The 27,517-nt window shown below is 37.3% G+C and overlaps 1 protein-coding gene across 2 annotated transcripts in view; it reads left to right on the top strand.

The window, feature by feature from the left end:
• PDE3A (phosphodiesterase 3A) overlaps positions 1-27,517 on the top strand; it is a 306,642-nt gene that overhangs the window by 251,290 nt on the left and 27,835 nt on the right. Inside the window, exons 5-8 of one of the 2 annotated variants that reach the window (XM_029955019.1) lie at positions 3,846-3,970; positions 19,695-19,914; positions 23,334-23,419; positions 26,440-26,594. In XM_029955019.1, coding sequence (XP_029810879.1) covers positions 3,846-3,970; positions 19,695-19,914; positions 23,334-23,419; positions 26,440-26,594 — 586 coding nt within the window. The remainder of the gene's footprint in view (positions 1-3,845; positions 3,971-19,694; positions 19,915-23,333; positions 23,420-26,439; positions 26,595-27,517) is intronic. The other variant, XM_029955020.1, reaches the window with a different exon arrangement.

Below are 27,517 nucleotides of genomic sequence, written 5' to 3'. Positions count from 1 at the left end.
CTGACTTGCCAGAGTATACTTTTCCCCCTAGTTTTACTACTCCTTAATTTCACTGTACTATTACAAATCCTGATATAAAATCTGAAAACAGTACAAATTTTCACCACTTTGAAGAAATGAAATTCATTTTGAAGAGAATTTATGGGAAAACCATACATTAGTGGCAATAGTACCACCATTAACTACAACTAGTTTTGGTGGACTCCTTTGTCATGGGTGAAAACAGTGAAAAGATAGCCATAGATCATCTCCAGCCCTGAGTATAAACAAAAGTTAAAACCTCACTTAGGAGACCAATTGATAAAACTACTGATCGATTTCAAAACTGATTTGAGTGTCCGCCCTTGTGGTTTCTTCCCTTCAAGCCTTTTTGTTTCTTCCTTTCTTATGTACCTATTGAAGACTCTGAGGACTGTAGTGATCAGAAGAACAGGAGTGGGAAGTGGAAATTAGGAGCAGCCCTCAGCTTAGCTTACGTCCTCTTTGGTATTTAGCTGGGTGATTCACTCCTGGGTAGTTTTACCTACAGCCGGGTAGAAAGGACACTGGACTGAGGATCAGAAGGACCTTGGCCCTGCCACTCAGCGATGTGTGTCCTGAGGAGCAGGTCCTTGTCTGAGCCTCAGCATCCTCTACAAGGAGTTTTTAGGAGAAGGGGGAACTGTGGCACAGTTGTGAGGTAAATTGGATGGAAGAATACCAGATGCTTCAAAAACAGGCTTGAGATAAATCACAAAAGTCTGAAATAAACCTAACCTTAATCCTCCCAAGTCAGCCCTGCAACTGACTTCTACTTCAGTATATTAGGCAGAATGGAGGCCGTAAACTCAGTTTAAAAACAAACAGACAACAGCAACAAAAACTTAGGATCTGGTAAGACTTGTTGGACCTAGGATGGTGTTGTTATCAGTAGAACTAAGATTATAAAATCTACTTTTGTGGAAGAGGATTGAGATCTTCCACAGCAGACATGTACAACCTTTTCTCAGTGTCAGCTTCAGATGACCAAGGTTTCCCCAAGCTACCTTCCATGCGAAACCCAAAAATCTATGTATTTATGAGATCTAAACAGGAATCAAGGAGGTATTGTAAGGGTTGATCCAAAGCTGAAAACTACTGTGAGGCAGTACAGTTGAAAGTGCCATTAATTATAATGCAAATATATATATACACATACACATATATCTACATATACATAAACATGTTGATTTGTTTTACTGATAACTATTTTAATAAATGTTATATTAAGAAGGACTGTAGAGCTAGAATTTTATTTATCTTCAAGTTCATTTATTTCCCATGTGTTAAAGCTACTCTATTATTATACTTTATAAAAACTGCAAAATTAACATATTTTCAGTGTTTTTATTAAGAAAAGTTGTAGGCAGTTTTTGAGCTAGCCTTCATAATAGAAAACTTCTTGTGATATTAACAAATATATAAATACAATAAAATGCAGTTAACATTAAGGTCTTTTAAACATCTACATAGAAAAGTAATAACCTATTCATTATAATATGTACTAGGAATTAAAACTCCTAGGCCAATATACATTGCATAAAAATTCTTCACAATAAATCTTATCAGTCATTCAATCTGGCAAAGGAAGTTTTAAAAAAAATTTTTTTTAATTTATTTTTGAGAGACAGAGAGAGACAGTATGAGCAGGGGAGGGTCAGAGAGAAAGGGAGATACAGAATCTGAAACAGGCTCCAGGCTCTGAGCTAGCTGTCAGCACAGAGCCAGATGCGGGGCTCGAACCTATGAATCGTGAGATCATGACCTGAGCTGAAGCTGGATGCTTAACCGACTGAGCCGCCAAGGCACCCCGCAAAAGAAGTTAAAAAGAAACAGCACTGTAAGGAAATAATTTAGTTAACTATCTCAGATTCCAAGTTTTCTTTTATTTCATTGGTTCAGAATTTTAGGCCTTCTGAAATGCCTAAAATGAGATTTCAAGAATATGAAACATATATTATTTTGTGTGCTTTTCTTAATTGTATTTTATAAACACTGTAGTTCATTCTATAGTTCAGTTGTCTTTGTTATAATTTATTTTGTAAACTGTGATTAGAATTAGAAGAAAAGATGAAGTTTTTAAATGCCTGAGTCAACAACTGAAGAAAAATATGAAAAAGAAAACAAGAGAAGAAATGAAGTAACATAAGTGTCAGAGTGTTAAATAGAATTCAACATAAATTATAGATTAAAAAATTTTTTAATGTTTATTTATATCTGAAGGAGAGAGAGACAGTGTGAGTGGGGAGGGACAGAGAGAGGGAGACACAGAATCTAAAGCAGGCTCCAGGCTCCAAGCTGTCAGCACAGAGCCCAATGCGGGGCTGGATCTCATGGTGAGATCATGATCTGAGCCGAAGTCAGACTCCCATCCAACTGAACTACCAGGTACCCATAAGTTACAGATTTTATTCATTGCTAAAGTTACTAATAATCAGAGAATATAGGCAATAGCAAAGCACAGGCTCAGCCTTCTTCCCTTCAAGAGTTATGAAACTCTTAGTGCAGCACCCTAAAAAAGTCTTGTTCCATCAGTTTCATATTTATTTACAATAAGGCAGACATACCAGGTACATCCTGCTTACACTGCCAGAAAGGAGGCTGCCAGTCCCAGACTGGCAGAATGTCAAATTGTCAAATTATATTCAGGCAAACTGTAGACTTTACCCAGTACTAAATTTATGAATGTTTGAAAGCACATAGGTATTAGCAAAACATGACCAGGTGTTTTTCCCATGCAGCATTCCAAGATTGCCAACACAGCTACCTAAATTCTTTTCTCTCTCAAATTACAATAGATTCTGTTTTAGATTTAACCTAAGGTTTTAAGCATTGCATGCAAAAAATTTTTGGTTTGGAACACCTCCAAAATTCATATCCCATTAATTACATGGATGTGTAAGATTCTCCTCCCCAATCTTCCATAGATCCATTAATTCCAGATTTGTTTACAGTAATAACCTAGGCAGATGAAGGATAGCCTCATAAAAGCATTCCTTAGATGAAGCCTCAACTGTCCATTAGCTTTCTCCTAGTAAATACCATCAATGTATTTATCAAAAGGCCCATAATTAGCATGTTTACAAGAGAATTTGGCTCATCATCCCCTTCTTTCCAGGGTATCACCAATAAAAGAAATTGTAGGCTAAATGCCTATTACTAACCTTTCCTTCACAAGAAAATACTGCAAAGAATACTCTCTGAATAGTTTTATCATCACTTAATTTTTGAATTTAGAAGGAGCATCATGCCTTTCATAACTAATGTAAGTTATGAACTTTGTTAAAAAACTTTGTCAAATTTGGGGCACCTTGGTGGCTCAGTGGGTTAAGCATCCAGCTTTGACTCAGGTTATGACCTTGTGCTTTCTGAGTTAGAGCTCCACAGTGGGCTCTTTGCTGTCAGTGCAGAGCCCACATCAGGTCTTCTATCTTCCTCTCTCTCTGCCCCTCCAGGTTGCTCCCTTGCTCTTTCTCTCTCTCAAAAATAAACATTAAAAAAAAAACTTGGTCAGGTTTTTAGAAAATCTGTGAAGAACCTGATTACAGTACAGTAAGAAGGTTCTTACTAACTGGATAAATAGGAAAGCTATCTTTTCTGTTTTATCAACCCGGTACATTTGATGACTAACTGCTATATCCCTACACCAGAAATTGAGCTCAGATAACTTATTTTTTTATTTGGAAGTAATGTAGTCATGTCACTGAAGCTGGACCATGACTCAGATTGGCAAGCTGGTTATGGAAATGGTGATTACATTCTGGCAAGATCTGTCCCAATAATTCATTAATAATTTCTTCATTTTTCTTTATGCTCTGTCTTTATAGTGCTGTTTGTCCCGATTCTTGGAATAACCCAGGGATGATGACCCTCACCAAAAGCAGATCCTTCACTTCATCCTATGCTGTTTCTGCAGCTAACCATGTAAACTCAAAAAAGTCAAATCGACCAGGTTAGTAGCTTATTGGGAAAATATTTCCCACTTAGTGAGTGTGTAGTCATTGGGTAAACTGAGCCTTCACTGTTGAAACAAGATTCTGAGGATGTGTTTGGTTTGACTGTTCTAAAAAGAAGCAGCCTCAATAACCAATTAGTTACTTAAATATCCACAGACTTTTTCAAGGTTATGCTAGGTATCCTATCTTGAGCTTATTGGATGAATAGGAAGTAAGTATCACCATTGAGAATAATCTGGGGAAGCATTATCTTATAATATAAAACCTAATGATGTGCATGGCAATTTCAATTTTATTTTTAGTGTTTGTTAAAATTAGTTTTCAAGAGTATGGTATTTATAAGACTTAGGAAATTATTTCTTTTTGTTTGTTTACTTATTTTTGAGAGAGAGGGAGGGAGAGAGAAGGAGCATGAGTGGGGGAGGGCAGAGAGAGAGGGAGACATAGAATCTCAAGCAGGCTCCAGGCTCTGAACTATGAGCACAGAGCCCAATGTCAGGCTCGAACTAATGAATTGGAAGATCATGACCTGAGCTGAAGCCAGACATTTACCTGACTGAACCACCCAATTGCCCCTCAGAGAAATTCTTTATGTCATTCATCCCCTCATATATAAAGGGGTATATGAAAGGAAGAGGTAATTAAATTTGGAGAATATACAGTTCAGGACCTTTGAGAGCCCTTTGGAAAAGCCCACGAGTTAGCAGCCAAAAGACTCAATAGCACAATGGCCAGGAAGTTTTCCTTACCTTTCAGACTGGTACAAAATGAAGTTTGTTATGATTTCTCCCATCTGGTATCTCAGATCTAACTCTTGCCTGGTGTTTCCACATTGGTGTCCTGTACACTTCTTCCTTTAGTAATCACAGCCTCAGCCCCTGAACTAGTTTGGAGGAGATGGCAGTGATTAAGCCAGACACACTTCCTCCTGTCACTAGAATTACGTTCTGGTGGGGAATACAAACAGATCGATAGCCATTACTATATAGTGTGCTAAAGGCTATGATAAGGAAGAGAGGGAAGACTGAAATAATGAAAGACGAAAAGAGGTACAAGATCCAGCACATTGGGAGAAAGCTTAAGGAACTTAAGATTCTAGATGAGTGGCAAAATCAGCACAAGGTCAAAGGGAGACAGACATGGAGATAGGACCTGGAAATAGTTGGAAAAGAGTATAGATATCAAAATTACAGACAGTGAAGTTTCAGGTAGGAAAGTGAGTGTTTTGGGTAAAATTACCTCATTTAATTAGAATGTGTGCTGATTCAAAACTGCAATACAGTTTTTTGTCAGGTTCTGTTGCCAGATCATCTCCCTCCTAGAATCTCACTTGAGAGTCTGGGATATATATGATGACCTCTTCTTCTTGGAATGTTCTGACTAGAAGTTTTCACCTCTCAGCACTGCAGAAAACTCTAATGAGATTTTCAGCAACTTCCTGCATATGTTCTTAATCTTCTGTCTTTACAGCAGCTTTAAGAAGTCTCCAAATGGCTCCAGGGGAAAACTACCCTCTTCTTACTTAGCTCTTAGACACTCATGTTCTGGCTGCCCATGGCGGCAATTTCAGACTCCAGTTTTCCTGTCATTAGCATCGTGACGTTGCTAAAAGTTCTGCTGACTTGCTTCCCTAATAGCTGTACCCTTCTTCTCAGATTCTTAGAATTTTGCTCCATGCTAATGGTTAGTAAATAATGCTCTTAAAGAAAGAACAGTTCATAGGACTTTGGCTTACCCTGCCTGGGGTATCTTCGCTCTGCTCTCTCTTAGAACCTAGACCCTCTGAATTGATCGTCTTGCCTTGAAAGCTTTATTTATTTATTTTTAACTCTTCTATTTGTTCTCAAAGAAGCATGGGTTTATTACAAACTATGGCATTAAAGCCAGAAGCAGAAGTCCTCAACATAGTGTGAAGGATCTTTGTGGATCAGAGAAACAGGGCTCACAGTCATTCCACTAATATTTCAAGACACCACTTTGGAATACAAACTTTTAATTTTAAAAGAGGTACATCTTTTCTGTTGTTTTTTAAGTCTAGAAAGTTTAGTACTTTCTTTCTCCTTTGATCATCCACTTTCTATTGGTGACTCTTTCTTGGAATGACGTAAGCACCAACTTTGCTTAAATCTGTTTAGTGTAGGAAGATACTTCCTCCAGAAAGTATGATTTTGTTAGAATTGCATCATTGCAGAAACCATTAAAAGTAATCCAGTTTTCCAAAAAGTAATCTGGTCCTCTCTGCTCTGGTAAAGTTCATTAAGTAGTATAATTTACAAGTTATTAATGACCTGAGAAATAGGATTGAACTTTCAGTCAGGGCCAGGAACAAGATATGGGCAGATAGTTAAATTGGGCTGCCTGAGGGCAAATGCAGATTGCCTCAGTAATATGGAGGCGCCTCATCTGGGACTTCATCAAGACAAGCAAACTGACTTGGAGTATTCCACATTAAGGCTGAGACTTTAAAGGAGCACTAAAGTTTTCCCAGGTCAGTGGGACCCTTGGCTGTATACAAAAATATGTGTGAATAATTTTGGAGGAAAGCATCACCAGTTAAGGGCTAAGATATCAAGTTCAAACAAACTGGAGCTTATAACCAAGATAATTAAACACAAAGCACACAGGATTTCTAGCCATGAGTTAGAAACAAACAACAAACACAAACAACTTTACAGGTCTCTAAGAGGGTCTCTAAAATACTTACATATTTACATTTTAAGTTTAAAATCTGTAAATATTTTAAGGAAAATATGAGGTCATAACAGGTAACAGCAATAAGAGAGGGCATAATTGCAGAGCTTTTAAATATAACTTTCAGGAATATAATCAAGGAAATAGGATAGATTAAATGGAATAGTAGACTTTTGAAGGAAGAAATAGTGAACTGGTGAGTGGGGAATATGAAGAAATTACCCAGAATGTGGCAGGGATGAAAAATGGGGAAATGTATGAGGTTTTAAGAAATATAAGAATATAAGAAAAGGCTAGTATAACATCATAGTTTTAGTAGAGGATAGGGGTTATAAATGCTGAGGAAAAGCAGAGTAAAGGCAAAAAATTTACACAAAGACAAAATAGTGAAACTATACAACACTGAGGCCAAAACAACCCTTAAAAGTCAGCCAAAGACAAAGGAAATTTCAGGAAAGCGGGTCAGATTAAGAACAAAACTATCTAAAATAAAGGACATCAGAACACAACATTTTTCTTCAAAGTTCTGAGAGAATATAATAGCCTGAAATTGTGTAGCTGGCACATCTATCTCACAACAGTAGAAGAATGAATTAAGATATTTTCGGAAAGTCAAAACTTTCCCACCTGCCAAATTTTAACTAAAGAAATTTAGGATGAATATATTCTAGAAAGCAAAGTATTAGCAGAGAAGTCTGAGATCTAATAAAAATGATCAATAAATTTGGAAATCATGAGTTTATCAAACATTGTGTGCTTATTAAATAATAGAATTTTTAGATTGGTAAGTATTTTTTAAATTTTTATGGGCAGAATTAAAATGTCAGGCAATAATATATAACATAAGGGATGAAATATAAATTTAAATGTTCTACACTCTTGTGTAGCTCAGGAAAAGGACACAGATGAAGAACCTGAGGCACAACAATGTTAAGTAACTTGCCCAAGTTCACACAACGAATCCCTTATTTTGTCCTAATGACTTTATACTTGAAGAAAATTGAGGACAACAAATGGAGGGAATTTAAAATTAGGATTTTTTTTTTTTGGTCTTGTCTTTGGCCACCAAGTACATGACAATGGAAAGATTTGATTTTCACTCAGTTTCTTCATTTAGGTTGAAGATTAAAATTATCAGAATAACCAACATGATAAAGTCACACTAAAAATAATGCTCATTTTGACAGCACATATGCTAAAATTGGTATACAAATGCTGAATCATTATATACCTGAAAGTGATGTTCTATGTCATTTATGTCAATTAAAAAAAAAGAAGCCGAAGATTATAGTTAGTGCATTCACTGGAGATGACAGAGCAAATGATGGCACGGACATGAGGGACAGCCTCATCTTCTGTGTCCTACTCCTCCCTGTATACAACTGTAGTCAAGAAGAAAGAACAGTGTAAAAAGAAAAGAATATCCATGTCACATACCACAAAGGAAGATGGTAGAAATTAGAACCACAAGCATGGTGAGAGCCTCTGTCCATTCTTGCCATAAATTTACATAAGGTACCTCAATCGTGATTACTTCGGAGAGGACTTTTGCATTGTGACGTATTTAGATTGCTGTCACAGCAGAGCTAAATGTTTACAAAATAACCTACATCCTATCCATTCTGAATTTACCTAAACAAATCTCTGAAAGTCTGCCAAAAGGGAAGAAAGTCCATTAAGAATCAGAGAGCTGAAATTCAATTACAGTTCTTATCAAATGGTCTCCTTTGTTTTGAAACCTTCATTTTTCTGTATCGATGACATGTTGGTGTTGATTGAACTAAGTGGGTGTGATCTGTGATGTATTTGACTGAGATGCCTATGTGGAAAGGGGCTAGGAGAAGCCCCTTAATGTGGCAGAGAGTATAATAAGGAAATGGAACCAAATGAAGGGTGAAGAGAATCGAAGGAGGGAAGTAAGAAGTAATAGGCAAGAGAGGTAGGGGGATGCAAGCGTAGAGAATAAACACTGAAAGGTAAATGACCTGTTTCCGGAGGGAACTAATGAAATCTGTTCTCTGCACAAATCAAGTAAAACAGTGTATCTTCTAGCTCAATCAGTATTAATATAAATAGTTGAAACAAAACCAATTATTATACAATTGCTAATATAAATGGATAAAATCACATAAAGCTCTTTGATTAAAGTGCAGGAGCAGGATATTTAAATATAATTAATTATCAGTCTTACTTTTTTAGTATGAGTCACTGACAATGTAGAACTGCCATTGTCATTCTGCTTTTAAAATTCCTCCAGGTCATGCTTACCGCATTTGCAATAGACCCCTCCTGGGTTCTTTTCATTTTTATAAGATTCTTATAATCCTCCTACAGTCATTACAGATCTCTCTACACCTACAAGTTAGACTGAGTTTTCCCTACAGAAAATTTGAGGTGACAGAAAACTTTAATTATGGCACACAGTGGTGGGGGGGGTTCTTTTTGCATTCTCTGTACAGTACATACATTTTCTGTTTTGGAAAAATATTAGGGCTGTCTATTTTACTGAGGGCATGGAAAAGAGACATGTATTTATTAGACATGCTCCTTTCTTGTTCAATTAAAATTAAAATGAGAGTTTTACAGCATAAAACATGGATTCACTTAAGTAATTTCCCTCCAGTATTGTTTATCATCTCCCTCTAATTGTCCAGAGTTCCTAGTGTCCTCACACATTTTCTCATGCTCTTAGAAGCAAGGAATTAAAAACTGAATCACTCAACGGAGTGGGGATTTTATTTTTAAAATGATCTTTTTAATTTTTTTAAAATGTTTATTTTTGAGAGAGCCAGAGAGCACACGTGTGCGTGAGCACAAGTGGGGAAGGGGCAGAGAGGGAGACACAGAATCTGAAGGTGGCTCCAGGCACTGAGCTGTTAGCACAGAGCCCAATGTAGGGCTCGAACCCACAAACTGTGAGATCATGATCTGAGCTGAAGTCTGGCGCTTAATTGTCTGAGCCACACAGGTGCCCCTTAATTTTTTTTAATTTTTAAATGCGTCGGTTTTAAATATTTCATATCAGGACCATTTGAATCACTCAAAGGTTTATATTTCATAAGCTATGTCTTTTTCCTGGAGTCTCAAGTACAAAATGATAAATAAAATTAAGAATGCATGTTTAACTGCATCCCTTTCCCATCCCCATGAGTATGCATGTGTACGTGTGGTGAATGTGCAACATGAAACTGGATGAGACTCCGAAACTCATAAAGTGAAGCCTTCTAACTTTGTACATAATCACATTTTTAAGAAACTTAGAATCTAGTTTGTTCTTAAAGATTTGTAAAAAGGGCTTTTTTCTTATTTCCTTGGAATATCCTCTTCCTGCGTTCCTGAGTCTGAGATAATTTTACTTATTCTGCCCTTTCTAGAAATAAAGAGGATTGGTTATTTTTAGCACTGATATACCTCTTTCTTACTTATGAACTAAAAATGTAAATATGTGCCCATTTTCTATAGCATCCCTAATCCTTTTTGTTATTAAAACTTTAATATACACTGTATGAAGTAGTTTGTTTTGGGAAAAAGGGAATTTATTGTTTATACCTTTATCTTCTCACCTACAATATAAAAATATCCCTGCTTCCCCTGCCTCAGTTTTATTGAGAAATAATTGACATACATTACTGTGTAAGTTAAGGCACACAGCATGATGGTTTAATTTACATGTATTATGAAATTATTACCATGGTAACATTCAGACAACATCCATTTTCTCATTATAGATACTATGAAAAGAAAAGGAAAATCAAGAAAGAGGAGGGAAAATGTTTGCCCTGTGCTTGGAACATATACATTTTACACTCTTAACAACTTTTCTGTATATCATAACAGCGGTGTTAGCGATAGTCGTTATAGTGTACATTACATCCCTAGTAGTTATTTACCTTCGAACTGAAAGCGTGTACCCTTTGACCACTTTCCTCTAATTCCTCCTCCCCTACCTCCTGCTTCTGGTAACCAGAGTCTGAACTCCTTTTCTGAGTTCTGTGGTTTTAGTTTTGTTTTTTTAAAGCTTTCACATATAAGTGAGATCACACAATATTTGTCTTTCTCTGATTTAATTTCACTTAACATATGCCTTCAATGTCTATCCATGTTGTTGCCATTGGTAGGATTTCCTTTTTTTTTAATGGCTGAATAATATTTCATTATATATATAATTTGCCCATTCATCCATTGATGGTCACTTAGGTTGTTTCCATCTTTGGCTTATTGTAAATAATGCTGAGCACCTGGGTGGCTCAATCGGGTAAGCGTCCAGCTTCAGCTCAGGTCATGATCTCACTGTTTGTGGGTTCGCGCCTCACGTCAGGCTCTGTGCTGACAGCTAGCTCAGAGCCTGGAATATGTCTTCGGATTCTGTATCTTTCTCTCTCTCTCTCTCTGACCCTTCCATGCTCATGCTCTCTTTCTGTCTCTCAAAAATATAAAATAAAATAAAATAAGGCTGCTATGAACATGAGAACACAGGTTTTTGGGGTTTTTTTTGAGTGAATGTTTTCATTTTTATGAAATGAATTTAGAGTTTTTATTTGTTTTCAGTATTTTTGGAAGAATTTGAAAAGGATTGGTGCTGATTCTTCTTCAAATATTTGGTAAAATTTATGAGAGAGACCATCTGGTCCTGGGCTTTTCTTCATTGGGAGGTTTTTGATTACTGATTCAACCTTCTTACTAGTAATTAATGTGTTCACATTTTTCTGTTTCTTCCTGCTTTGGTCTTAGTGAATTATAGGTTTCTAAGAATTTTTCCATTTCTTCTAGGTTGTCCAGCTTATTGGCATATAGTTGTTTGTAGCAGCCTCGTTAGATCCTTTGAATTTCTATGGTCTTCAGTGTATTGTCTCCTTTTTCATTTATATTTTGTGATTTAAGTCCTTTCTCTTTTTCCCTTTGTTAGTTTAGCTGAGGGTTTGTCAGTTTTGTTTACCTTTGCGGAGAACCCATTCTTAGTCTGGGTAATCTACTCTGTGGTTTTTCTTTTTCTATTTCATTTATTTCTTCTGTATTCTTTATTATTCCCTCTATTCTGCTAACTCAGAGTTCAATTTGTTCTTCTTTATCTAATTCTTCAGATGTAGATTTAACTTCTTTACTTGGGATCTTTCTTCTTCACGTAGGCATTTGTGCTATGAACTTCCCTACCAGAACTGCTTTCGCTGAATCCCACAGTTTCTAATATGTTGTCTCTCCATTTGTCTTAAGACACTTTTTAAATTTCCTTTTAATTTTTTTGATCCATTAGTTATGCAGGAAGGTATTGTTTAATTTCCATGCATTTGTGAATCTTCACAGTTTTCCTCTCATTACTAATTTCTAGATTTGTGCCATAGTAGTTAGAGAAGATACATGGTATGGTTTCAATCTTCTTTTTTTTTTTTAATTTTTTAATGTTTGTTTATTTTTGAGAAAGAGACAGCGAGCAAAGGAGGAGAGAGACAGAATCTGAAGCAGGCCCTAGGCTCTGAGCTGTCAGCACAGAGCCTGATTTGGGGCTGAAATTCACAAACCATGAAATCATGACCTGAGCCACCCAGATGCCCCTGATTTCAGTCTTCTTGAATCTGCTGAGACTTGTTGCCTAACATATGATCTATCCTAGAAAATGTTCTGTGTGTGCTTGAGATGAATGTGTATTCTGCTGTTAGATAGAATACATGTGACATTTGGGTCCATTTGGTCTGTAGTGTTGTGCAAATTTGCTGTTTCCTAATTGATTCTCTCTCTAGCTGATCCATGTATTTTGGACAGTTGGGTATTAAAGTTCCCAGCTATTACTATATTTTTTCTTGTAGCTCTGTTAATTTTTGCTTTCTGTATTTAGGTGCTCCAATGTTGGTTGCATAAATATTTTATAATTGATATGTCTCCTTCTGTAAAGACCCCTTTCTCATTATAAATAATATTCTGTGTCTCTTTTTACCATTTTTAGTTTAAAGTCTATTTTGTCTGAATAAAGTATTGCTACTCCTGTTTTTTCTGGCTTACCATTATCTTGAAATGTTGTTCTCTTGCCCTCTCAGTCTTCTGTGCTTTTAAGGTTAAAATGAGTCTCTTTAAGGCAACATGTTATTGGATCATGTTTTTTTCCCCCATTCTGCCATTCTGTGTCTTTTAATTGAAAAATTCAATCTGTATACACTTAAATTATTTATTGATAGGTAGGGACTTACTATTGCCATTTTGTTCATTGCTTTATGGTTATTCTGTAGGTCTGTTGTTCCTTTTTTCTTGCCCTGCTATTTATTTTTATATTTTAATGTCTTTTAGTATCTGTAAGGTTTCACTTCTTCAGCATATTTTTTTTTTGTATAATTACTAAAAGATTTTTCCCTTGTGGTTACCATGACACATAAAATATCTTAAAATGCTGTATTTTATTTATTATTTTATTTTATTTTTATTTCATTTCATTTTAAGTTTATTTATTTATTTTGAGGAGGTGGAGGGGCAGAGTGAGAAGGAGAGAAAGAATCCCAAGCAGGCTTCATGCCATCAGCGCAAAGCCCCACAAGGGTGAGATCCTGACCTGAGCTGAAGCCAAGAGTTGGACACTTAATTGACTAAGCCATTACAGGTGCCCCTAAAATGCAATATTTTAAACTGATAACTTAGCTTCAATAGAATTCATAAACTTTACACTTTCAGTTCTTCTCCCTCTCACATTTAAGGTTGTTGTTGTTGTTATTATTATTATTATTATTATTATATATGTTGGTGTTATAATTTACATGTAATTTATGTTGTATAACAACAGATTATTGAGTTATGGTTATTTTTACTATTTTTGTTAACTTTGAAAGTAGAGTTGTAAGTCAATTTTGCCCCACTGTAATGCAGAATCTATGAGTTTATATTTGTCATTATTTGTGAGATTTACACTACCTTTTTTGAAGTTAACTAGCATTCTTTTACTTCCAGTCAAAGAACTCCCTTTAGCATTTCTTACAAGGCAGGTCTGATGGTAATCAAGTACCCCAGCTTTTGTTTGTTTGAGAAAGTCTTTAATCCCTCCTTTGTTTCTGAAGGAGAGCTTCATCAGATACAGAATTCTTGGTTGACAGTTACTTTCTTTCAGTATTTTGAATATATCATCCCATTTTATCCTGGCCTGAAAAGTGCTGTTGAAAAACCTGCCAGTCATCTTCTGGGGGTTCTTTTGTATATACAACCTCTCTTTTCTCTTGCTGCTCTTAAAATTCTTTGACTTTTGACAATTTAATTGTAATGCTTCTTGGTGTAGCCCTATTTTGGTTGAACTTTTTTTGGATCTTTGGGACCTGATGGATCTGAATGGCCATCTCTTTCCCCAGGATTGGGAAGTTTCCAGCCATTGGTACTTTAAATATACTTTCTGTCCCTTCTCTTTCCTTTCTTATTCTGGAATTCCCATAACATAAATATCATTTCCTTTCATTGTGTCGCATAATCTCCATAGGCATTTCCCACTCTTATTCATTCTTTTCCTTTTGGTCTTCTGACTGTGTAATTTCCAGTGTTCTACCTTGCTGATCACTGATTCTTTCTTCTTCATGGTCAAATCTACTTTTGAAGTTCTCTATTAGATTCTTCAGTTCAGTTACTGTATATTTCAAATTTGGATTTCTGTTTGGTTTTTGTTCATTTGGTTTTTGGTTTGTTTTGATGGTTGCTATTTTCTTGTCATGTCAGACTTCTCTCTTTGTTTGCATTGCTTTCCTAATTTTGCTTAGTTGTCTGTCAGTTTTCTTGTAGCTTACTATACTTCCATAAGACGATTTTGAATTCTTTGTCAAACAGTTCATAGATCTTCATTTCTTTAGGTTTAGTTACTGGAGCTTCATTAGTTTCTGTTAGTAGTGTCATATTTACCTGCTCTTTCTTGTGATCCTTGATTTCTTATGTTGGTATATATGCATTTGAGTAATTGAGCTTCTTTTCCAGACTTTGCAGGTTTGCTCTGCAGAGACAGTTTTCACCAGTCAGCTCAGTCTGTTTCTGGGTTCTCCCCTGGTAATGTCTTTGGGCAGGTAGGGGCTGTTATTATGGTCTGTTTGGGGGCAAAACAATGGTTCAGGCTCTGAGGTTGGGAATGAAGAGGTAAGACACTGGCTGAGAAGATTTGGATAAGACTGTTGGCTTTGTTCCCTACCCAAATGAGGCTGTAGTATGGGCTCCACAGTGCGTTAATTCTCTCATGAGGCTTTTAGATGGTTGGGATTGGTACTATAAAAGTGGGGCTATGACAGGGACCCCAGGAGGGACCCAGGAACTGTGTAGCTTATTGTTTGGGGACCTGAATCAGGCCAGAGTGTACACTGAATGCTCTGGTTAGGGGAGGTCATCAGTTTTGCTTTGCAGATGGGGGAACTCACAGGCTGTGCTCGCTATTCAAGTGCCACTGTATGTAAGGCCGTTGATGGGTTGTGCAGCTTCCCTTGTGCTCCAATTAGACCTGGTCAGATAGGCTATAGGTTGTATTCAGCAATGAGTAGGGCTAAAAATTAGCTTCTCTGCTTGGGCACCGCAGGAGAAGCAGCTCTAAAGCCAATCAAGCTTTGTTTGTTGTCTTAAGCTATCCCACATCTCATGTTCCCTGACCAATTAGGGCCACTGGCTTTGTTCTGAAAGCTGCTGTCCATTCTCCCTGCCCATTGGTCAGCTCCGGTGATGCTGGACCACACAGCTTCCAGGAGTTGGTCAGCTGGGGCTAAGACACTCTACGGTGAGTAGGGCTATGTCTGAGCTCCCTGCCAGGGCAGGAATGGAACAGATCATTCCAGCTACTTTCCGTTTCCCAAACAGGTGCTCAGGTTGTGAGGGGCTAGGAGCTACCCTCAGGCTTAGCTATGAATGAATCCCCCTGACTTTGTATAGCATGGGAACACTCCACACCCAGTACTGGCTTTGCTCTGGGGGTATTCCTCACGGCCCTTGTAGTTCTTGGCTCAAGTGTCCCCGGGACCTAACTCCTTCTGGGAATTTTCACCAATCCTTTCGGCCAGATGGAGTTAGAGGACACCCCACAGTGGGTGAGACTCTGATTTACTTCCTTGCATGGGTTTGGGCATACTGGGCTTTGGCAAAACTCCTCAGTTAAGAATCTGAATCAGGCACATCTGCACCTATCAAGTTCACTGATCCATGTGTGCCCTCAGCTTGGTTCTACAGATGAGCAAACCTGCTGGTCAAGATTACTGTTTGGGCATTGCCTGTATGAACTCATTCTGCCACGATCCATGTCCTGGTTGTTGCAACTCCCTGCCCTCCTGGTCTATCACAGATTCCCAGTGGTTGAGCCTCACAGGCTCCCCTGTAGTTCCCATGGTTCAGATCAGAATAGGGACTCCCACAAAGCAGCCTACAATTCTAGGAGGGGTGCTGGTTATCCTCTTGGGTGCTCTTTTCCTGCAGGAGGAACCAGAGGCTCAGGGGAGACTTTGTGCCTTATTGTGCCGGCTGGGGGTAGGGCAGTGTAGTCATCCTGTAGCTTCTTTTCTTACCCTTTGAATGTAGTCTGTCTTGATCTCTGCAGTGCAGGGGGAGTGCTTCAGCCTCACCCCCATGTTCCAGGACTCTCTCAGTGGTGTCTTGTTGTTGAGTAGTTCTTGCTTGTTCTTGTGAGGAAGAGTTAAGTCGGGAACATCCTATGTTGCCATCGTGACTGAAGGCAAATATCCATCTTTTCAAGGTTGTTGCCAGGACTTGTACTTGTTAGAAGTGTTCAAAATAAGTAGACTAACTGTACTACAGAAGCAAAGTGCTTTTCCTCTCTTACAAGGTTTATTTTACATTTCATCCCAGGCAGTAAGTTTGGAGTCTTAAGGTCTGCTGTTTGTTTAAATTTAGTCAATCCTTGAGTTCCAAGAACTCTAATCCTTGAGTGAATTGTTAAATTTGTATTTCAGAGGGAATCGCATTTCTCTAAGAATATCAGCTGGCAGCTGTAAAGAATTTGCAATGAAAAAGATCACTCTTCTCATAAATTGCCCTTAGAAAATATGTTGTATTTAGACACACATGGCACTATTCCAACTGACTTTATTAAAAAAAAAAAAAGTGGTAGAAAACTCAAAAACTCACAATTAACTATCAGAATAATTTTAAAGACTTGCCCAAAGCAGTGCCTATCAGAAGTCTCTTCTTTTTCCCCAAAACACAACAGTTAAAGTCTTGCCTTGGCCTATCAGCCCTCTGCAGCCTCTGACAAGGTCTCTGCTCCCTGCCCCTCCCTCCCCTTCGCTCAGCTGCTTTCCCTTCCCCGCTGAGCTCCCAGCTGACCTTCTGACTTCTCCCAGGCAGGTCCCTCTTTCTGAAACATGCTTCCCGCAACACTTGTCTAAATGTGTTCCTTACTGCCCCGGACCTCTGTTCAAATTTTACCCCTAGAACATTGCTGGATTTCTGTTCTCTGTTCTATATTCTCTGCATTATTTTTCTTAAATTACATAAAACTACCGGAGTTTCTTTTCTTTTAACCCCTTCTCCTCTCCTTTTTCGTTTCTCTTCCTTTTCCCCCTCTCCCACCTCTTTTTTTGTTTGTGTGTTCGTTTTTTTGTTTCTGTCTCTTCCCAAGAGATGGGAAGCTCCAGGAGAGCTGGGATTTTGTTCTTGTTATCAACTACTGCATCCTTGGTCTTTTGAACAGGGTGCACAATTACTAGACACTTTATTTACAGAGTGTCATTCCCCCTTCTTGCTCCTTATGTTTACACTGCTTTTCTAAGATTATTTGAAACCTCAGCCATAATCTAAAAATAGTCTAAATTAAACTAGCCATTTCCAACCTTTTCACATCAGCATATGAGCATGCTGTGTACGTATGGTGTGTTATATGAAAAATAATACGTGTGAATACAGTAGTGTTCCACAGACAGCAGTGGAGAAATGGGAAGGGATTTAGAGCTTGGTGAAAATTTTATTTCCTTTGTTGTGTGAAATTATAATAATATGATAAAATATTAGAAATAATCTTAAAAATTAAATTTATTCTGAAGCCTCCAAATACAATCTTTTATTTAAAAAAAAATTACAGCCTTAGTACTTCACAAGGCACCTGTCATTGCACACAATGACAAGTTTGTCGGGAAACTCTTGAGTTAAGTTTGGTTTGGTTTAGGACATAATATACTGAAGGTTTGTCAGTGTCTTTTGTAAAATAGCTAAATCTTTTCAAAAAATGCAGAAATCAAAATAAGAACCCTTAGCCGTGTCATTGTAAAGACGCCATTTAACAGATAAGGGATTTTTCTTCCTCCTTGGATGGTCTCTGATAGAAGTGTGGGCTAAAACCACACTTTCACTGGGGTGCTGACAGCTCAGAGCCTGGAACCTGTTTCAGATTCTGTGTCTCCCTCTCTCTCTGCCCCTCCCCTAGGCATGCTCTGTCTCTCTCTGACTCAAAAATAAATTTAAAAAAATAAAAAGTAAAAAAAGTAAAACCACATTTTACTAAGAACAGCTGCGCTTGCTCCATATTCTCCTGCTCATTAGCACTGTGACCGTGGGCAGGTTATTTAACCTCTCTGTGTCTGAGTGGTTTAATTTACCTACAAAGGCAAGTGATTACTCTGTTGATCAAGAATCAACAATGGAGGGTTGCCTGTGTGGCTCATTCGATTAAGTGGTTAAGCAGTTAAGTGTGTGTGACTCTTGATTTTGGCTCAGGTCATGATCTCAGGGTTTGTGGGAACCAGCCCCAACTTGGCTCTGTACTGACAGCGTGGAGCCTGCTTGGGATTTTCTCCCTCTCCCTCTCTCTCTGCCAGTCCCCTACTTGCGCTCCTTCTTTTTCTCAAAAATAAATAAATGAACTTAAAATCAACAACAGAAATATTTAAAAGAAGTAGGAGGACAGGAGGGGCTCCTGGCCTCCACATTTATCAAAAGAACAGCACAATTTCTCCTCTGGTATCAAAAAATAAAAGAAATAATGATGCCAACAAGAGATGTAAAAATTACAAATGCCCTTCCCCAAGCTTAATATTACGTCCAGTGGACCTGAAAATCTTGGGGTGTAACACATCAAACTTTTGAGAGAACTGGGCGTTGGAAGGAAACTAAGTCAACTGCCAGTTCCCCACACACATCAGTTGATGTGAGAGCTGCCGACTGTGTTTCCTCCAAGTGGTGAGAACAACTCCTGATTTCATTTCACTTGCCTTACTTACAGTAGGTTGTTCAGGCATAAAATGCTGAAAAACAGTAAGCAGATGGCTTCAAAAGATAGTTTTCTTTTCAGTTTCAGTGCTGGCTGCCTTCTCTGTGTTTGGGAGGATAGAACTTCAAAAGATCTTCTCCCTGTACTCAAGTATCAGCACTTTGAAATCTAGGCCAGTTTTCTGTACCATTTTCACAATCATGAGTAAATACACTTTAGCACAGATATCAAGACTTAAAATTTAGGCTTTAGGTCTATTGTTTTATCTGAAATGGATCGTATTGCATTTTTAAATGTTTTCTTCAGATACTATTCTGACTAGAGTCCTGTCTTGCACCAACAATGTAGCTTCACTGAAAACGGTGATGGTTAATAAAGCTAATTGCCTCTCAAAAATTTATCCTTCTTGTTTACGAATTTTAAGCATCGGATACCTGCCAAACTCTGCTCCAGATAAGTTAATGTTTAAAACAATAGCAGATCCTGTTACTGCTAAAAATTTCACAACCTTAGAGAAAGCAAACACATGAGGAAATTTTAATTATCATCATTATGTCAGAATGAAAAGAAGAAACAAAAAATGGGAGGAGAAAATAATATCCTTCTGTCCTGAAGTTACTCCAGGACACCAAGGCTTTAGCTCGATTTGCCAACATCGCCCCTGATTTTTTCACGATGATTCATTCTTCACATTTCATGCCATAGAGATGCCCCACTGTGCACCTTGTCTCCAGATAGTGATGTGCAGAGAGGGCAAGCTCCATGGCCTGAGTGCTCACATGGTCCTGATGGAGGGAGACAGGGTCCAGGGAGAAATGTAGGAGCTGCAATTTTTGATTTCCAAAAAATTTATTTAGTGATTTAATAAATCTTTGTCTTTCTAGGTGCCCTAGCCAAAATTTCACCTCTTTCTTCGCCCTGTTCCTCACCTCCCCAAGGGACGCCAGCCAGCAGCCCAGTCAGCAAAATTTCTGCAGTGCAGTTTCCAGAATCTGCCAACACAGCTGCCAGACAAGGCCTAGGTTCTCACAGGGCATTAACTTATACTCAGAGTGCCCCTGACCTCTCTCCTCAGATCCTCCCTCCACCTGTTATATGTAGCAGGTAAGGACTTTGTCTTGTTAAAATGGAGTTTAACTCATCAGAAAACTAATACTACTTTCCTTCTTAGGAACACTCACCTCCAGTCCACATAAGCTAAATGGGGGCTGGCCAAAGCAGTTGACAGGAAAAGTAAATCATGTATTTTATGTTAAATAGAAATATAATTTTTCTGTGGTTTTCTGTTCATAGAAATCTTAGAGTTCACATAGTCCATTTAGCTAATCTTTGGAGATGATATAAAATAATTAGTTGTATATTTCTTCTGCTTACTGATGGAGAATGCATAAAACATATATTAAAAAATCATATCAAGTAATTTAATATAATAAGATGTTGTGTTAGAATATGTTTTTAAATTTTTTTAATGTTTATTTTCGAGAGAGAGAGAGAAACAGAGTGCGAGTTGGAGAGGGACAGAGAGAGAGGGAGACACAGAATCTGAAGTAGGCTTCAGTCTCCAAGCTGTCAGCAAAGAGCCTGACATGGAGTTCAAACCCATGAGCCACAAGATCATGACCTGAGCTGAAGTCGGACACTCAACCAATGGAGCCACCCAGGTGCCCCATGTGTTGGAATATTTTTATATCCAGAGAGGATTTTCTGTCTATTTTAAGGATATTTTATCTTAAGTGTATAATTCACACTTTGAAAATGTGCAAATAACACATGACACATTATGGTTGGACTCAAATGGGTCTCTGAATGCAGTTAAGCAATCAGCTTGTACTGCTCTATCATTTTTAAATAGAATTAGAAATAGGAAGTGATGTCTTGTTACAGAGGATAAGAAAAAAGGCCTAGCATGGTGAGAGTAGTTATTTTGCCAACATTGTCACTAGAAGGAATCCCTCCTTTTACCGATAACCGTATTATTTTTCTCTAGGAAAAGCCTCAACTTGAAGAACTGGTTTTAAAGCATTACAATATTGTTTCAACTAGAAGAATTTAATGTTTTTAAACTAAGTATAATCATGAGAGTGTCTTGAACAAAATGCTATTTCTTTTCTAAGGTTAATGAGGATAACCATTTGCATAAATGAGTTACATATTGATCGTCTAATATCACCTGGTGGTTCATAGGCCTAGATTTAATTATTGTATCCATTTTTAAGCTTCACAGCTTTAATTTTATGATCATTTATTCAAAAACTCTATATTACTTCTTTTCTCTTTACAAATATTTCTAAAGGGAAAATCACTTTTGTTAGTTTCCTGGTCCAGGGTCAGAGTAAAAAGTTATTTTACCATCCAAAAGTTACTGTGTTACCCTCTCTGTGACAGCTTTTGTAATGAAATAATTTCTGTGGAATATTAATCCCATCTCCCCCCTTCCTGCACGCTCGTGTGCGCGTGCACACACACACACACAAAGCATGACCTATCCTGTTTTTCTCGGTGATTCACAACACACATCACTTTATTAAAAACTCTGAGAAGTCCTGCAAAAAGAAACCTCTTGATTTTTATCTCATCTAGCATTTTCTGAATTTATCTGACCACAGAACAATTCCTTTAGGTGAACGTACAGTAGTTTCCCATGGAGCTAGCGGTGGATGGAGCATCCTTAAGAAACATGTTTTTGTGGTCTGCATCTTCAGCCAGCATGAAGCTCCGTGGAGTAATCAGCATCAAGGACATCTGCTTTTAGCATTTCTAGGGAGACTCTCCCACTGCAGGCTTCAGACTTGTGGGAAACGAGTTGCCTAAAGAGAGCAGAGATGTTCTGGAAAGATCTATCATTTACGTAGTGCTTCTCATCACAGTCTATTTTTTGTAGACTTAGCAGGAAGAATGTAATGGGATTTTTATAAAAGAGGTTTTGGAGAAAAACAAGAGAATTTCACTGCCTGCTTGTTCAGTAATGTTTATAAATCCAGTAGTGTGTCTTTTATTTGTTTGGGCTTTCTAAATCTGTAATTCAAACCATGTTCTATTATTGCCTTCAAGGCAGCCACCCATGTAGGCACAGAGAGCTTCGGAAACACACGACTAATTATTGTGGTTTCCCCTGCTGAACTCGAAGGGTTTGGCTTTGAATCCCAGTCTTTCGGCTGCTGTAACGTCTATGCAACAAGCCGGTTTTTTGGCATGAGAGGTAGTATATTTGGACTACTAATTTAAGTGTTCCTTTTAAGTATTATCTTGCAATGAAAATTCTTAAAACTAATAAACCCTGCATCTACCAAGCGTCACCCAAGAATGTAACCCCATCATTTGTGTCTGCTTTTTTTTTTTTCCTTTGGTCTGATCATTTTTTTTTGTTTGTTTCTCTAAATCAAAGTGATGGGATTTCATAATTAAAAATATTTCACATGTGATGCTCTTCCACTTATGTTTAAGCCTTGAAAATAAATTTACTTAGGATAAAAATATTCTCTTAACTGGAAAATATTTCTGTCTTCAACACATATCTAAGCATAATTCAGGGAAAATAAAAGTGATGAGACATTTAATATATAAAATTATGAACCATGTCATTTCTTTTCCTTTTAGAGTGAATAATCTGTGGGTAAATAACAAACAAAAACTGTCTGAGACCTTTTGTACTAATAGGCAGAAGAAAAGAACCCAGAAGCAAAAGGCAGAATTAAAATCTAACCATGGATTTCTAAACAAGATAAGTGAGGGAAGAAACTTGCCTGGCCATTTGTGGGACTGCTTTTTAATTTATAAAACCGTCAAAACTGCCGAGAAAACAAAAGTGTCCAGTGTCCTGTCTTAAACAGCCCAGTCTCAAGCATCTCCATTTTTCTAGGTTACTCACAACATACCACCTTGGCCTGTTTTTCTCAACTAACATTCTGTGCCAGTCCATTTTACATTCCTCTCCATCATAGTGTATCTCTACTTTGTTCATTTACTTAGGGCCTTAACAGTGATTGGTCAGTCTTTAAAAAGGAATTAATTTTTATTTTGTGGCAAAAAAAATTCATATACTAGCATTCTATTTTCACATATTTCATCTTTTCTTAAAGGGCTCTTTGGGTATAAAATGCCTCTTAAGTCATAGAAATAAATATAATAATGAGGCTATAAAGCAGGTATAAAGGGATTCCAGTGTGGAAGGTATTTTTAACTAAATACACATCAGCACCTCCAAAGCCACTACTATCCCAGGATTCTCTAAATAACGTAACAATTTTTCCAGTGGTTTCGCCTGAACTATGGACTAGGCTATAGAGGAGGGGAGAGTTGAGTGAAGATTCTGATCGTTTGTATTGATGGCATTCTCACAAAAAAAGAGGACAGTGTATCAGCATATCAGCATCCATATACAGGGCAAAATGAGGTTTTCTAACAAATGAGTGGAAGGTAGAAAGATTTGATTATTATCTCTCTTCATGTGTACATAGATGCTGTATGCCTATGATTATTTTGAAAAGAAAGAATATACTTATAGTTGTCCCAATATTTCTCAGCTGTGGCCGGCCATATCCCCAAGGGACTCCTGCTTCTGTGCCCCTGGAGAGAAGCAGTGCAGCCATTCAGACACCAAGCAGAACGGGTAATTCTTTGTTTGGATTCTGTTCCTCAAAATGGAAATCACTTTACTTTTCTTTTTTCCCTCTGATCAAAAAGGTAACGCATGTTTCTGATTTTTTAGATGACAAAATAAGATAAGGAAAACAAAATAATTCATAGTCCTACTACCTAAGAGTTAGTCATGGGTAAAATTTTGATGCAAAGCTATTAAAAATGGTTTTCAATATCTATACACAAATGTATATATTTTTTAAATTAGAAGTCATTTTATATAATGCATAGAACTATATAGAAATGTCATTTTATCTAGGACACTCTTAAGGGTCATCCATTTTAGGGAACTCTCTGGAGATCTCCATTACAGAGTGAGAAAGGACCCTGTTCATAGTTCACTATAAGCTTGTAAAAATGGTTTTCTTGAGGCAGTGTTATGGAGAGGTTAAAAGAACACAGGCATTTGAGTCTGGTTTTATCCTTTTCTGACTGCTTGCTAATTTGTAATCTCTGTGACTCAGTTTCTTCATCTGTAGGTGGGGATAGTAACAGTACCTACTGAACAGGATTATTGTGAGAATTAAATTACTTAAAAAATGTAACAAAAACACTAATTCAAAAAGATATATGCACTCCTGTGTTTACTGCAACATTATTTATAATAGCCAAGATATGGAAGCAACCTAACACATGACGGAATATTACTCAGTCATATAAAAGAATGAAGTCTTGCCATTCGTGACAATATGGGTAAACCTAGAGAGTATTATGCTGAGTGAAATAAGTCGGCCAGAGAAAGACACATAATATATGATTTCATTTATATGTAGAAACTAAAAATCCAAATAAACAGAAACAACTCATACCTACAGGGAACAAATGTGGTTGCCAGAATGGAGGAGAGTAAGGGGAATTAAGAAGTATAGACCACCAGTTATAAACTAAATAAGTCCTGAGAATGAAAGGTAGACCTGAGGGAATATTGTCAATAACATCATAGTAACTGTATAGTAACTACACTTATGGTAAGCATTGCATAATGTGTATAATTATTGAATCACTATGTTGTACACCTGACACTAATGTACTATTTTATGTCACCTATACTTCAATTTTTTAAAATCATGTAAAATGCTTACATTATCTAGGTCACTATAAGTAATGTAAACAGTGACCCACTGTTTGCTGCTATTACTACAGTAATTATTATTTTATTTTTATTGATGCAGCTCTAGGGACTTGATTTTGTTAGCACTGAAGATTCACAAGATAGAAAAAATGGCTTCTCTGAACTATAGGGTTTAGGGTGATAAAAATATATAAGAATGGCTCCTGATTATCTACTTCAGCAGATATATCAAGGGACACAGGCAAGAAAAATTCAAAAGGATAATTCTCTGTGATATTGTAGCATTCTGAAGACTCAGAATACCCCCTACCTTATGTCCCTGCTATTCTTTGACTCTAGTGAGTCTGATAGAATGTGGGTAGTAATTCCTTATCACCTTTGTGGCCTTGAGTAGAGCTATGGCCTCTGAGTGTTCTTCATTTTTTTTTCTACAAATTCTGAGATTGAAACTTTTCCATTATGTTTTCATGCTATGTCTAATTCTCACATAGAATAAACTGCATGAGAAAGATGGAAGGAAGACAGGTCCTTGGAAAAGTCTTATACTCCTGTTTGTAATAGGCTACCTAACAAAAGCCATTATTCACTAATAACTTCAGAAAACTTAGATAATAACTGTATGAGGGCATACAACAATCCTAGAATATCTGCATCTGAGAAGGAAAAACAAAGTGGAAATACTTTACCTGACTTCAAGACTTGAAACTATAGTAATCAAGATAATGTAGTGCAGGAATAAGTATCCACAAATAGGTCAGATGGAATAGAGCAGAAAGCCCTGGAGTAGACCCATTCTATACAGTCACTGAATTTTCAACAAAGAGGCTAGAGCATTCCAATAGGGTTAGAAAAAAAATGACTTTCACTCCCTACTTCACACCATATGAAATATGGTCCTGGGGTGGAGCATAGACCTACATGTAAAAGCTGAAACAATAAAGGTTCTGAAAGAAAACACAGGAAGATAGGTTTGTGACTTAGAAGAAAGCAAAGATTCCATAGGGATCTTAACAATAACCATAAAAGAAAAAAAAAGCCAGGCTTTTTCAAAAGTAAAGAACATAGGAAATAGGGTTAGATTTCATGTGTTCAAATTCATGTGGCAAAATTTAACAGCTGTGTGCCTTAAGCAGTTTACTTACCTTCTGTGCCTCCATTTCTTTTTTCAAAGTAAGGATATCCATAATGCAGTGATGTGCTGTAATACCTGCCTCATAGGATTGTGTAGATTTGGGGAGTTAGTACAAATAAGGCGCTCTCAGTGCTGTCCACTATATGGCACTTGCACAATAAACTTCATTCAGGCACTTATTCCGCCACGAGAAGCTTCTTTTGAGGTCTTTGCTCCAGAAACATGTTCTATAGACTCTTCATATTACCTGATCGGGCCTCTAGTTAGCATAGTTTACTGCTCATTGAAATGGGAGACAGTGGAAGGAGGCAGCAAAGGAAGAAAGCCACAGATTTCTGTGGAGATTGGATACAGATCTTCCTGGCCATTAAGCACAAGCTATTGTCCCATGTCCCCCAGACACAGACCACTCTGTTCTCAGGAATCAACTCAGCTTCTCCTACCCGTGTGCCCATTCTGGAGTTAGTGTTTTTGTCAGCTACTTGGTGGTTTAGTGTGTTGGCAGATGCATAAAGGAAAAAGAAATATAAAGTTATAGGATTTTTAAAAAGTATAAATTGCTGATCTAAGTATTTTTACTGAGGAATTATGGAGCGTCATATAAACCGCAGGTCATAATTCTATTTTCTTGGGTTAAAAAATGTTTACTTTTCTCCACTTTATGATCTTACATTCTTGGTGTGTAAGCTTATGAAAGCATTTCCCTACTCATTTAGGAATATTCATTTACATGGGACTCCTTTTTCCATTTGCAAATTTTATCATAATCTTTCTCTTTTAATTACAGATGACACTACTCAAGTTACCTCTGATTATGAAACCAATAACAACAGCGATAGCAGTGATATTGTACAGAATGAAGATGAGACTGAGGGCCCGAGAGAGCCTCTAAGGAAAGCTTCAACTTGTGGCACCTACACGTCTGAGACCATGATATACCTGGTATCCCCATATCATTGCGCTCATTCATTTACTTGAAGAATTGCCTTCTATTACAGAAATTGACTTGGAAACAGATCTCTGAGTCATTAGAATAGTAGATATAGCTCTTTTGGATCATACATGTGTTATAGCCATACCTATGTGTATCAGTATAATTACTCTTGAATCAAGTCATATCAATCTCTTAGTGATTCTGTTATTTAGTGATAAAAACATAAGTATTCACATTTGTTAGTGATTACAAATATTTCTTAATCCTGGAATCTAAAAGTAGAAATCTAAATGTGCATAGGAAAAACTTATTTCATCCAATAAAACAATATTTTATAAATATCAGTGAAAGCGAAATATGTGAGTTGTCTTAGGGCTTCTGCTGTTTTTTCCTAGCACCTCCTTTATTTAGAAAGCATGCTAATATTTATTTTCCTTATTTATTAAGCTAGGCTTTTACTAACACTTGCTAGCCACTAAAATATTCTTTTTTTTTTCAAATAGTTTATTGTCAAATTGGTTTCCATACAACACCCACTGCTCTTCCCCACAAGTGCCCTCCTCTATCACCACCACCTCTTTTCCCCCCTCCCGCTTCCCCTTCAACCCTCAGTTCGTTTTCAGCATTCAATAGTCTCTCAAGTTTTGCGTCCCTCTCTCTCCCCAACTTCTCTTTCCCTCTTCTCCTCCCCCTGGTCCTCCATTAGGTTTCTCCTGTTCTCCTGTTAGACCTATGAGTGCAAACATACGGTTTCTGTCCTTCTCTGCCTGACTTATTTCGCTTAGCATGACACCCTCGAGGTCCATCCACTTTGCTACAAATAGCCATATTTCATTCTTTCTCATTGCCATGTAGTACTCCATTGTGTATATATACCACATCTTCTTGATCCACTCATCAGGTGATGGACATTTAGGCTTTTTCCATGTTT

Source organism: Suricata suricatta, chromosome 10, assembly GCF_006229205.1.
Source record: "Suricata suricatta isolate VVHF042 chromosome 10, meerkat_22Aug2017_6uvM2_HiC, whole genome shotgun sequence".
Classification (NCBI taxonomy): Eukaryota; Metazoa; Chordata; class Mammalia; order Carnivora; family Herpestidae; genus Suricata; species Suricata suricatta.
Note: the sequence above shows the minus strand (reverse complement) of the source record. Positions and strands in the feature narration are given on the sequence as shown.